Raw genomic sequence first — 12,763 nt, forward strand, 5'->3', positions numbered from 1 at the left:
CCTCCAGAAGTGGTGAATGCTCCAACACTGAAGGTTTTTAAGAAGAGACTGGACAGCCATTTGCCTGAAATGGTATAAGGTTTCCTGCCTGAGCAGGGGGTTGGACTAGATAACCTCCAAGGTCCCTTCCAACTTTATTATTATTATTATTATTATTATTATTATTATTATTATTATTATTATTATTATTATTATTCAGTCTGAAAGATACAAAGTCTGTGATTGGCTTTGATTAATTAAGAGTGGATAATCTTTGACTGTGTTATCACAAATTATCCTCAATATGTCCTGGACCAGGGGTGTCAAACTGCCGGCCTGTGGGCCGGAGCATCACAGAGAAACCGTACCCATCCCATTGCCGGCAATGGGAAAAAGTTCCGATACGTCGCACGACGTCACGTGACATCACGGGTTTGACATGTCTATCCTGGACCCTTCCTTATCCACTCACCTTTTAACATTCTTTAGATATTTATTTTTGTTAATGGGAGGTTATCAAATTTCAAAACAAGGTACTAGTATCATGATTATCCCTAAGAATTCCTTTGGTTCCATATGTGTTCATATTTATTCTTTTAAAAGAAGGAGGGTATTCACAACAACCCAGTGCATTTCAGTATTTGTGTTGTGCTTTTATATCAAAAGACAAATTGAGCTGGAAAAAAAGTAGAGGATACCTTTTGGGGGTGGGGGGAGAGAAGGAGAAAGATCAGAGTTGGAATAAAGAACTTCCTCACCAGTTTGTCTTATGTGAATGGCTGTGACTGATCTCTCCCAACACGAGAGGCATGTTAATGGTCAAGCTACTTTGTGACAAGTCTTTTGGCGTGTTCCAAATTCCAAATGTGCTCTTTGTTCCTAAAAACTGAAAAGTGGACAACCCTTTGGTGTCAAAATTGGTATCATTAGCCATCCTGTGTTCAGGGTTTGAGAAGGGGGAAGGAACCTTGATAAGATACCCTCAGATGATCTTTCTCTGTGCACTGGAACTGCCTGTCCTCTTCATATGGTCCATTGCTAACTGCCAAAATGTACCCCCCCCCTTCCCCAAAGATACATATTGGGAATTTTAACAAAAAAAACCTATTCATCCCAGAGCTAGAAAGAGAATTTGGCTATGGAAAAGGTAAAGAAGCAATCAGAAATTTACAACCAATAAGGGCAATTATAAAGAGAGTTATTCAAGGTACTAGTAATGGTGTTTAAGGCCCTACATGGCAGGGGTCCGGAGTACCTTAGGGAACACCTGCTGCCGGCATCAACTTCCCTTCGCCCTGTACGTTCCCACAGAGAGGGTCTCCTCAGGGTGCCACCGATCAGAGAATGTCGATTGGTGGCCCCCAGGGGGAGATCCTTCTCTGTGGGCGCCCCGGAGCTATGGAATCAGTTACCGGTTGAGCTCCGGATGGCGCCCGATCTTCGCTCCTTTCGTCGCGATCTAAAAACATTCTTATTCGAACAAGCTGGCCTGGCCTGATGGGGGATTGGTGGGGTTTTTTATTGTTGTTTTTTATTGTTGTTTTAATATTGTATTTACTGTTTTTAGTGGGCATATATTTAATCCTTTTTTAACTTTTGCAACTTTGTATTTTTTTTATTCTTGCCCTGTTCACCGCCCTGAGTCCTTCGGGAGAAGGGCGGTATATAAATATTATTAAATAAATAAATAAATATTAGTTACACTTTTATTAGTTACACTACATTTGGGTTAACTCTATGGTGCTCGCTGGAGATGAGGAAAGGCTTAGGTGAGATGAAAAAGAAGGCATGAAAGGAGACAGATTTCTAATTAGGGAGGTGAAAGAGAATGAAAAGTGCACATCACCTTGGGCCAAAGAGGCAGGAGAAAGCTGTTTGACGGTCAGACAGGAAAACAGAACGAGAGAAGGAAGTAAGCTTAAAAAAATGCTATTGTTTTCAAAACCTGACTATAGGTTGAATTAGGGTGAAGGATATTTTGTAACAGGGATGTAGAGGGTTGTTTTTTGGATTGGAATGCCAGCGTTGGACAAGTTAATGATCAATACTCACTGAGTGAAATCACTTGGGTTTTAGCCAACATGCTGCAACTTATCTATGAAAAGACTGGAAAAAGGTTATGACAGAGTGGATATTTGATGGCCAGTTGAGGCGATAAAAGTTCCTTTACCTGCCTCTTCTCTCCTTCCAACCCTCTTATAAGGCACTAAGCTTGGCGGAAGCAATGAAACCACCTTGCTGAACAAGGGATGTATATTTTGAGAACTGCCTGGTTGAAGGAACTCTCAGGGCAGAAAATGAAAATATAACTAGCTACTAATTATGTAAAGTGGGGTTTTTTTTAAAAAAAAGGAAAAATAATGTTGTTCAAAAGAGTTATGATTTTATTTTCTCCATAAGGGCATTTAGTACAAAAAAATGTAGAATTTATATTATTAATGAAAACAGCATATATCTATATTGCAATCAGATATGCTATGGGAGCCTTAAATATTACAGCCTTAAAGTTGCTATTCTTTCATTTAGTGAATAGTTGTGTTTCTCTTAAATCAGGCATATATTCCAAAAGTCTTCAATTAAAATTCATTTCAGGAAGGCAGGGGAAAGAATTCTTTTAGAGGTCAGAGGCTTTAGATGGCAACAGTTTTGCAGAGCATTTGCAAAAGTAATCCATTACATTTTTATTAGCAAACTAGCTAAGTTGGGTTAGGTGGTCAGTTGGCTTTTAAATATATGACAATTAAGTTGACACTTGGTTCGAAATTCATTAAGTGTTCCTCATAAAATTGATGTCATATGGGATTCAGTCCTAGGCCTTGTACTATACCAGGGAGGCAGGGAGGTGTGAATATGTATATATGTATTTTATTTTATTTTATTTTTCTGAATGGATTGTTGAAGAGATAGAAGGGCTCCTTAAGGAACGCTTGTTATCAAATTATCAAATGACACCAAACTGGTAGGATAGCTAATATCTTAGTAGATAAGAAAAAGAACTTAAGAGCAATCCTGATCCTACAGAAGAGGCTAAAATTAACAGAATGAAATTCAATAGAGAAAAATGCAACATTCTTTAAAGAGAAATCAAATGCATTGATATCAGGATGGAGAATATCTAGCTTGAAAACAGCACATAAAAATACTGGAATAATGGTTGATTGAAAATGGAACAAATAGCAGCAGTGTAATGTAGCTGACAAAAAGAGAAATTCAATTTTAAACGTTATAGAAATTCAATTTCCAAATTGCGAGAATTGCTCCACTTTATCCTCCTTTAATCCAATCTCACCTCCAACAATGTCTTCTCCTGGGCACAGCATTTAAGGACTCAGAGAAACTGGTAGTTTATAGAAGGACAATGAAGATCATCAGTGGGCTAAAAATAACATACTTTGAAGAAAGAATGAAGGAATTGGGAATGTTTAGCCCATGAGGAGGGATATGATAGTATTATTTAAATATCTGAATGAAGGACATACCTAGTTGAGACTTGGATAATGGATCCAAGCTATAGGAAGATAATTTCTAACAGAATATTAGGGGAAAAACTTGCTAAAAATAGTAACAATTTGATGGTAGAATTAAATATCCAGTAGCCTCTTATTCATTGAATGTTTATAAGTGGAGATTGATTAGCTTCTTGTTGTGGATGCCTTGAGCTGAGCAAGAAGCTTTGACTTAAGGACTAGCTACCGTTTTAACTTGAACCTAAACAAAATGCCAGGATTAGCCTCCACATTTACTGTAAATAAAACCACCCATATTTTATTGAATTTCTTAATTTCTCAATACAAATCATGGCTTCTGCTGGGTTTTTACCCCTGTGAAAAACAATTGGAGAACTAAGAGGTCTGTAAAGACAGTATAAAGCAGATTTCACATCTTAGAAGGCCCACTGAGACATATTCATTGAGGTAGTAAAATAAAAGCAAAGATGGGGGAATTAGGATTGCTTTCTAATAACTGTCCATAATAATAAGAGACCACAAGCATGGCTAGTTTTAGTTTTAACAAGTAAAATAAAAAAGCAAATAGGAATCATCCAGGTTGCCTCAGCTTGCTCTCAAATGAACCCTTGACTATGTAAATAAAGCGCTTGATTTTTAACTAAATCTTGAAGTAGTTCCAGTAACCAAAAGTCTTGTGGGAAAGGCCGGCGCCAGAGTAAATATTCCCATGCAAGAGGTTAATGGTTTACGTGTCATTAGATATCTCTGATAACCACAGAATTTGTATTTTGAGCCTCCAGTTTTTCAGAATGATAAACACAAGAAAAGGAAAACATCATTGTGGGTCCAGTACAGACGTCCTCACCCAGTCTCTGGCTGCCACCAATAAAATGCTATTTGGACAATTATGAAAAATATGGTAATTCTCTTCTTAAGCCAGGCATGTGGGGAACTCCATTCTTCTAATACTAGTGGCACATAAAAGCTGCTTCTCTTGTCATTGGAGACTGCTTTTTACCTGGTCAATAGTGACTTTCCATGGTTTTATACAGCTTCTCTGGAGATGAAGGGGCTAACCTTAGCACGTCTCATTGAGCTGTTATCTAAGTCAGCATTGTTCTAAGGAATTGGGAGGAAAAGCTGAATCCTCACAGGAGAGATACTTGATGCTATGGGTTCAATGGAATACTCCACTTCCTACTACCCTGTTTTCCTGAAAGTAAGGCCTACCCTGAAAATAAGCCATAGCTTGATTTTGGGGAGTGGGCCTAATATAAACCCTACCCCAAAAATAACCCTAGTTTTGGGGTGGGGCACACACCTAAAAATCAAGCTAGGGTGGTGGTGGGGTATGTGGGTCTGCCCCACGCTCCTCATACCCACTTAGCTTTACAGCTAGGCCTCTCCTCGCCGGCCCACTTCTTCTGAGGCATCTTCTGCAGCCAGGCCTGCATTTCGCCATCAGAGGCCATTCCAAGAAGGACACTGGAGCCAAGAATCGAGCTATGGATTCAATCCATAGCTCGGTTCTGCAAGAGATTTGCATCTGAGGACTGAGCTATGGACTGAATCCATAGCTCGGTACTTGTCTGCAGAGGCCTTCCGGAAAAGCTTGACTGCAAAATGCAGGCTGGAATGCAGCTGCACCATGAAGCTGCTCCTTCAGCCCAAGAAGAAGTGAGCCGGCTGGGTGGGGCTGCCAGTGCCGGAGGGGAGTAAGACATCCCCCAAAAGTAAGACCTTGTGACTCTTTTGGAGGCAAAAAATAAATAAAATAAAATAAGACCCATTCTTATTTTGGGGTAAACACGGGTATTTGGTCCTCAAACACCGTGAAGCAGTCAGGGAAGCAACCACTGTATTTTCTTTAATTTTTTTTTAAAAAAAAATAAAATAAAATACAAGGGTCATGAGAGATTATCCCACAGATGCCAAAGTTACTATGAAACCACTATTCAGCATGCACATGTGCAAGACACACACCTTATGCAGCTCAAGAGGAGTCGGAGACATGATTTCTTGAATCTCATCCTTTATCGTCTTTATCTCCAAATCCTTGTCATTCTTAGTAGGGGTCACATTGTTGTTGCTCTGCACTTCACCTGAGCTCTTGGGGTTGCTTTTCCTTGCTGGGCTCAGTCCTGACTGGTTCACAGAGTTCCTGGGCAATTTGCCCCCATCAAGGCTCAGATTATGTACACTGCCAGCCATGATGGATGCCTATAGGAAACAAAAGCAAACAAAGAAAAACAATAGAATGGGATCAGCCATAAAGGAAGACTTCAGAATTCATAGGTTGATATGAAATGAAAATCTCCAGCACTGCAGATATTAAATTCTGCCTTTCTCCAACAAATATCCAGATCTCTCCTAAGGTAATCTCATATTTTGCCAACTTTTACATATACCTAGCATTCTCTCCTTCAAAAGAGAGCTAAGAAAACACTGGCAAACAAGGACATTCTGAGACATTGTAAGACACTTCCGATGTATTTGCTACTGAATGGCAATTTCTGTGTCAGCTTTGTCATGTATCCACTGGCTTCTGTGACTATGTTAAATGTCCACTGGGACACACAGCCCAATGTGTGTCACAGTATGTGAAGAGACACCGTGTTGCAGTGTTCCACGTCATGTCGCCTTGAATGCAAAGTAGCTGCCCTTGTCCTTAGAAGGAATTTGATTGTTCCAAAGAAATCACGAGTCATCTTTTAAGTTAAGTTTAAGAAAAAGGATAGCAAACCCAGATTTTACCTGGGCAATGTTATGAAAGGCATGTCAAGCAGCTCGACTACAGCCTTATAAAAGGTTATTCTGAATTTTGGAGAGCATAGTGTTCTAAAACCTGTCTGTAAGTTTATTGCTTTCTTTATATCTGTGGTCCTCAATGTGTGATTTGTGGACCTCTGGTGAGTCCACCTGGTGCTCTGATCTCCAGCTTCCCCTGTAATCAGCTCCAGTCAACTGGCCAGCAGTCTGCTTGTTGCCTAAGTCTTACCCACATTCTATTATTATTATTATTATAAAACTTTTATTCATAAAACATGAAACTCAGTCAACTGAACACTCAAATTGACTGGCACTAATGGTTGACATGGGTTGCTGCCAGCATCCTAGGTATCCTCCAGATATCTCCTTAAAATGTAAGATGTTCCGAGTAGCGCAGGTTTTTGTAGTTTTGCTGGAGTTATTGCAGGAAGCTGCAATTTCTTGATGTATTTTGCAAAGTTTTTCAATTATTATTGAATAATTTTTCAATTATTATTCTATTATTATTATTATAGAATCAAAGGAAAGTCATAGTGAACTCTGTGTCACTGTGAGGAAGACAAGAACTGCTTAGCAATAACAGAAAACCAGTTATTCTAAGGCCAACGAGTAACAGGAAGTAGTTTAGATGCATACACGTCCAAAAATAACTGAACTGCAAATTCAATTGAAAAAAGGAAGCATGTACTCAGAGACAATGCTTATGAATAATGTATGAAATACTGAAGGAAATAACAACAAGGAGAATGGAGTCAAGGAGTTCACCACAAGATTTCTGATCCAGCCTGTCTACCGGCTGCTACACTATCTTCCTTGACTTCACATCAAAGTCTGGCCAGTCTTGCTATGGGATGGTATGTATGTTTCTGTGCATGAGGGAGCAAGTGGGAAATGATTATTAAAACTGCAGAAATAAACCAAATATTTTTGTTGCTTATTTCTTGCATTTCATATCTACTGTTGTGCCCTAAACTTTGTGGCATTGGTCCCTAGATGCAACTGTCCCTATATCTTGATGTGGAAAGAAAGAATGCTTAGCATAGTCTCCTGGAATTCTCTGCTATTGCCAGCTCCTTGGATGCCATGAAAGTCTCCAGGGCAACCCTTCTCAATTTCCATTAAGAGATTTCTCTCTGTGGCGCTCACAGATCGGTGGCAGACACCCTATGGGGCACTTTACATGGAGTCCTTGAAATGGTATCACTTAAAAGAAGGGTAGGAAACTGCAATATTGCCAATCTGCCTGCTTTTTACAAAGTGATAGATTAGTGATGGTGTCTGCTCTTTCTAGTTTACACAAACATTTTTTAAAATGTTTGTAGGGTTTTTTTTGTTCTTGTCACTTATCATGGTGGATTGCAGTTAGTCATTTGCAAAAAAGGAATGCTTTTGAAAACCGGTTCACTGAAGTGTTTGAATGATCATAAATATAGCATCGTGAGTACTAAAATACAGGAAACTGACAATGCGAATGAATCTTCAGAGCCATTACAAATGTTAAGTCCACCTTGAGTTAAATATAACTGTGATCTCACACAAGCAAGCCAAAACCAAATGTATAAATAGAAAATGCAGTGATGATCATCCCATACGGCCATTTTATTGGGCTGGAGGGCATTTGCCCCTTTTCTTCTGTGTCCTGTTATTATATGGCAAGTAATAAAGTAAACATAAAGTAAATCAGTGGGCAAATCAACACTTGGAGGGAGGTTGTTGTTGTTGTTGTGTTTTGTTTGATAAAATTTAGCTTTAAGAAAACCCTTAAAAATAGAGGGGATGGGAATACGTACCCAAAGACACCCACAAGGCACCCATAATCATTATTTCATTTAGTTAGAAAGGTGTCATACTCCAACAACTCCCATGTTCTTCAAGCCAAAAAACATTGGGAAGGAGTGATGGTTTAACTGGCTGGTCCCTGCATTTCCTGAACATCCATTTAGTTGGTCCGTGATGACAGAAAGTGTGAGAAGGACTACTTTGCACTCAGAAACCAAGCGTACCCTACAAGTTACGCGAGACCTTAATTTGAAGGGAAACACTAATTGTTTGGGCCACTATGCAGAGTACAGGGAGTCCTCGACTTATGACCAGAATTGAACCCCAAAATTTCTGTTGCTAAGTGAATTTTGCCCCATTTTACAACCTGGCTTGCCATAGTTATCAAGTGAATCTCTGCAATTGTTACGTTAGTAACACAGTTGTAAATGAATCTGGCTTCCCCATTGACTTTGCTTGTCAGAAGGTCGCAGAAGGTGATCATGTGACCCTGGGACACTGCAACCATCATAAATATGAGTCAGTCGCCAAGCGCCTGAATTTTGATCATGTGACCCTGGGGAAGTCACTTTTTTCCAGTGCTGCTGTAATTTTGAATGGTCACTAAGTGAACTGTTGTAAATTGAGGACTACTGTACCTGTAAAGATAAACCAAGTTGTTGTCCCTAGCTGTGCTCTCTGCTCTCTACACCATGGGTTGAGACACACGCACAAGCACAAAGGGGAAAACGCGGTAGGCACAGCAGTGCTGCTAGGCATGCCCGCTTTCGAACAGTCATTACCTCAATCTCCCTCAAAAGTTCAGATTGGCCGCATGTTTCCAAGTCCTCCAAAGCTTCTCCAAAAACGCGCCAAAAATTATCCTCATGTGGCATCTCAAGGCCATTTTGTCGGATGGGATATCTGTTGTAACGTAGGAACCAAAGATTGTCAGCACTCTTCTGGAGCAGGAGGGAAGCTTCAAGGCTACAGCAAGTGGCTCGCCAGTAAAAGCAGAGACTTGGCAGAGTCTTCATATACAAAAGCAAACAACATGAATTTTTCAGGCAAGAAAGAGTCCAAACACAGAACCTCCATGCACTTTCACTAACAGGGCAAAAGTCCTTCAAAAGGAAGAATTAAACTGGCGTAGCAATGTCAAGTTCAAGAGGGTAAATTAAGAAGTGCCTGTAGGAAGATTGTAGGTTTAGGAAGACGTGTGTGTGTTTGTTTGTTTTTTGGTGAAATAGAGAAGTAAAAGAAAAAAAAAGATGCATGATGGGTAAACCAGGAGCCTCAGAGACTGTTAGTACAAAGGCGGATGGGACAAAATTCAGATCTGAGACACAGAACACCTGAGAAAAGAGAGAAAAAACACAGAGGGTAACGGACATGGTGAGAAAATGGTAAATACATCAGGTTTCGAGGGGAGCATATAATGTAAAAAAGATGTATATAGAAATGATTTTTCCCTTGATTAGGCAAGCAATTAAAATACAGGTACAACCACAACTGAGCCCAAAGTTTCTGTTCCTAAATGAGACAGCTGTTAAGTGAAGTTTGCCCCATTTTACGACCTCTCTTGCCACACCGAATCACTGAAGTTGTTTAGGTAGTCACGGGGCTGTTAAGTGAATCTGGTTTCCCCACTGACTTTGCTTTTCAGAAGATCGCAAAAAAAAGGGATCACGCGACCTGGGACAATGCAACCCTCGTAAATGTGAGCCAGTTGCCAAAACGTTTCAATTTTCTTCACATGATCGTGGGGATGCTGCAATGTCATAGGTGTGAAAAATGGTCATGTCACTTTTTCCAGTGCCGCTCAGACTTCATACGGTCACTAAATGAACTTATTGTAAGTCGAGGACTACCTGTAATTAGCACGACTTCATACAGAAGACTGAGCCAAGCCAGTGTATCAAAAACAACATAGGTTTCATTTCTTACCTTCATTGTTCAGGATTTTTATTTCCAACAGTTTACAACTCAAAACTATGGTGAAAAGCATATTCTGGTAGAGCAGAAAGAGTTATGCTTATTGTTAGCCATCCCTCTTCAAAAACGATGGCTAAATCCAGGGCTTTTTTTCTCATTGAACGCTCAGAACGGAGTTCCAGCACCTTTTTTGGATGGAACCTTGTAGGATAGGCAAGGTGGGTTGTATAACATGTGTGAGTTCCGGCACCATTTTCTTTTACAAAAAAAGCGCTGGCTAAATCAGCAACCCCAGTCCAATCATCTGATGTAACTTTCCCATGTGCATTCTCACTGGTGTTTGGGCTGCAGCTCCCAAAATTCCTAGCCATCATGCTCAATGGGTGGTTGGGCAATTCTGGGAGCTGTAGTTCACAAAACCAGTTGACACCAGGGTGAAGGAGGCAGCTTAAATAAATAAATAAATGGGGAAGACCCAACTAGGATATAGAATAACCAAGAAGGGCTAAGAACTGCCGTGTTTTCGTGAAAGTAAGCTACTCCGAAAATAAGCCCTAGCTTGATTTATGGGGGTGGGCCTAATATAAATCCTACCCCAAAAATAAGCCCTAGTTTGGGGGCAAGGCACACACCTAAAAATCTAGCTAGGATGGGGGTGGGGGGGTGGATCTACCCCACGTACCCCATACCCACTTACCTTGTAGCCAGGCCTCTCCTCGCCAGCCCACTTCTTCTGCGGTGTCTTCTGCAGCCAGGCCTGCATTTCCAGAAGGCCTGTGCAGCCGAGAACCGAGCTATGGATTCAATCCATAGCTCGGTTCTGCAAGACCTCTGCAGCAGAGGACTGAGCTATGGATTGAATCCATAGCTCGGTCCTCGGCTGCAGAGGCCTTCCGCAAAGGCCTGACTGCAAAATGCAGGCTGGAATGCAGCTGCTAAGCTTGTAAGCCGCCCTGAGTCTTCGGAGAAGGGCGGGATATAAATGGAATTAAAATAAATAAATAAATAAAAAAGTGCTCCTTCGGCCCCAGAAGAAGTGGACTGGCTGTCAGTACCTAAGGTGAGTAAGAAATCCCCCCAAAATAAGACCTGATGCCTCTTTTGGAGGCAAAATAATTATAATGATAAGACCCGGCCTTATTTTCGGGGGAACATGGTACCAAGGGCAAACAGCCCCACGGTTAGGCTAAAATGTGTTTTAAGATACTCTGTTCTGTTGGGGACAATGCTACTCCCAATATGTAAAAGAGCTACAGTAATTCCTCTCAGATTCAGTTACACTGTAATGTAGCAAAATATACAGCTGAAACAGGGCAAACAAACAGAACCAGACTTAATTCTTGAGGACTGAAAATTAAGTGGCAGAGGTTTTTTCCTTTGAGAAAGAAGGAAGATCCAGCTATTCCCAAATTGTATTGCAACATTTTACATTTTACTCTCTTCTTTCTAAGAGTTAAGAGGCTGCCATTTCCTCTCAAGTAGAAAGAAAGAAGAAAAAGAAGAAGATAGTCTTACATTTAGGAGGAATGGTGCCAAAGGAAGCAGAATCTTTTTTGCAACCCTGACATGAGATGAACTGGACTTCGGTCCCAGGAAAAGAAAGGTTAAACAAACATTTTTTGCTTTAGTCAGTTTTCTAAGTCAGAAAACCAGACAACAAGCAATGGTATTTTTCCTCCAAGAAACCCCACACCAGGTTTAGGTGTCCCTTCTTAGATTTGAAAGGGAAAACAGGAATTACAAATGAACTAAAGTCATGAAATGGTTTTGGAAATCCATGCCAAGGGAATGATTATCATTTTAATGGTTTAACACTACAAAGAACTGTGACACAAATAGACAGAATGCTGAACTGAGATTTTTTTTAAAAAAATTATGCCACTGCCTTCTGTTGTTCTTGTAACAGCCTCATCTCAATCCCTTCCTCCCATCACCCTCCAATCCTTAATTATGGAGTTCTTTTGTCTCAGACTGCCTTTTTTTCATGTCCATCCACCGTGGAAGTCACTGTTGGCATTTCAAAATTCCACCTCAAAGATTTATGATCCAAACAATTTGAGGCCCCTTGGCTGAAGACCATTCTCAGATGGAGTATGCCTGAGGTATCAAACAAAACCAATTCTGTCTCCTTGGCAGGTTCAAGCAATTGAACCAAGAAAACTTGAAAATTGGATAAGAATAAAACTGGGTAGCATAGATTAAACTCGATTCTAGAAGTCTCTCTGCTGTTGTAAATAGCACTGCAGTTGACAGGGATGACTAGAAGCTTGCTTTCAGCACCGGGAAATTGCTTTGCATGTTCGGTTCTAAGGGTATTACATTTTCCTTACGCAAACAAACAAGCAGGAAATAGATAACTTTAGACATATAACCATGCATTAATTTTCACACTGGGCTAAGGACATGGTCAGAAAAGCTAAGGATGGGGTCATGACAATGTGATCAAGGCTCCATCCATTTTTTTTCTTGTGTGACACACAAAAAAAACACACCAGGTGGAGCTTAATCCCATTGTTGTGGCTGCCATCTTGACTTTTTCAACCATACCTGGCGGACACCCTTGCAGCTGGCCATTAGAATCTTGCTGCTCCAAGATCAGATGTAGAACACTGAATAACAGAGTATCATTATCAAAGCAATATGCCAGAAAGGCAACTGGAACATTGAAAGGAGGCCAAATGTTGACTTCAGAACATCAAGTGCATGTTATTCCACACAAACAGGAGTGAAGACAAGAGGGAGGCAAATGACAAAAGCAGCATTTGTCTCCTTTGGACATGCATTATTACACTGCATGCACATATGAAAAAAACCAAGCTTGCATCATGAAGATAGGATGCTGCTTTCATCATTTTGCCAAAACGAATGGATTC

At 40.4% G+C, this 12,763-nt stretch overlaps 1 protein-coding gene across 1 annotated transcript in view; it reads right to left on the bottom strand.

Annotated features, from left to right (window-relative positions):
- The window catches only part of GRIP2 (glutamate receptor interacting protein 2), a gene marked incomplete at its 5' end in the record, with an annotated part of 583,703 nt that overhangs the window by 5,057 nt on the left and 565,883 nt on the right, over positions 1 to 12,763 (bottom strand). Inside the window, 2 exons of the mRNA XM_081319562.1 lie at positions 5,412 to 5,648; positions 8,759 to 8,879. Of these exons, the coding sequence (XP_081175688.1) occupies positions 5,412 to 5,648; positions 8,759 to 8,879 (358 nt within the window). The remainder of the gene's footprint in view (positions 1 to 5,411; positions 5,649 to 8,758; positions 8,880 to 12,763) is intronic.

This window comes from Vipera berus (genome assembly GCF_964194415.1).
Source record: "Vipera berus genome assembly, chromosome: 2".
Lineage (NCBI taxonomy): Eukaryota > Metazoa > Chordata > Lepidosauria > Squamata > Viperidae > Vipera > Vipera berus.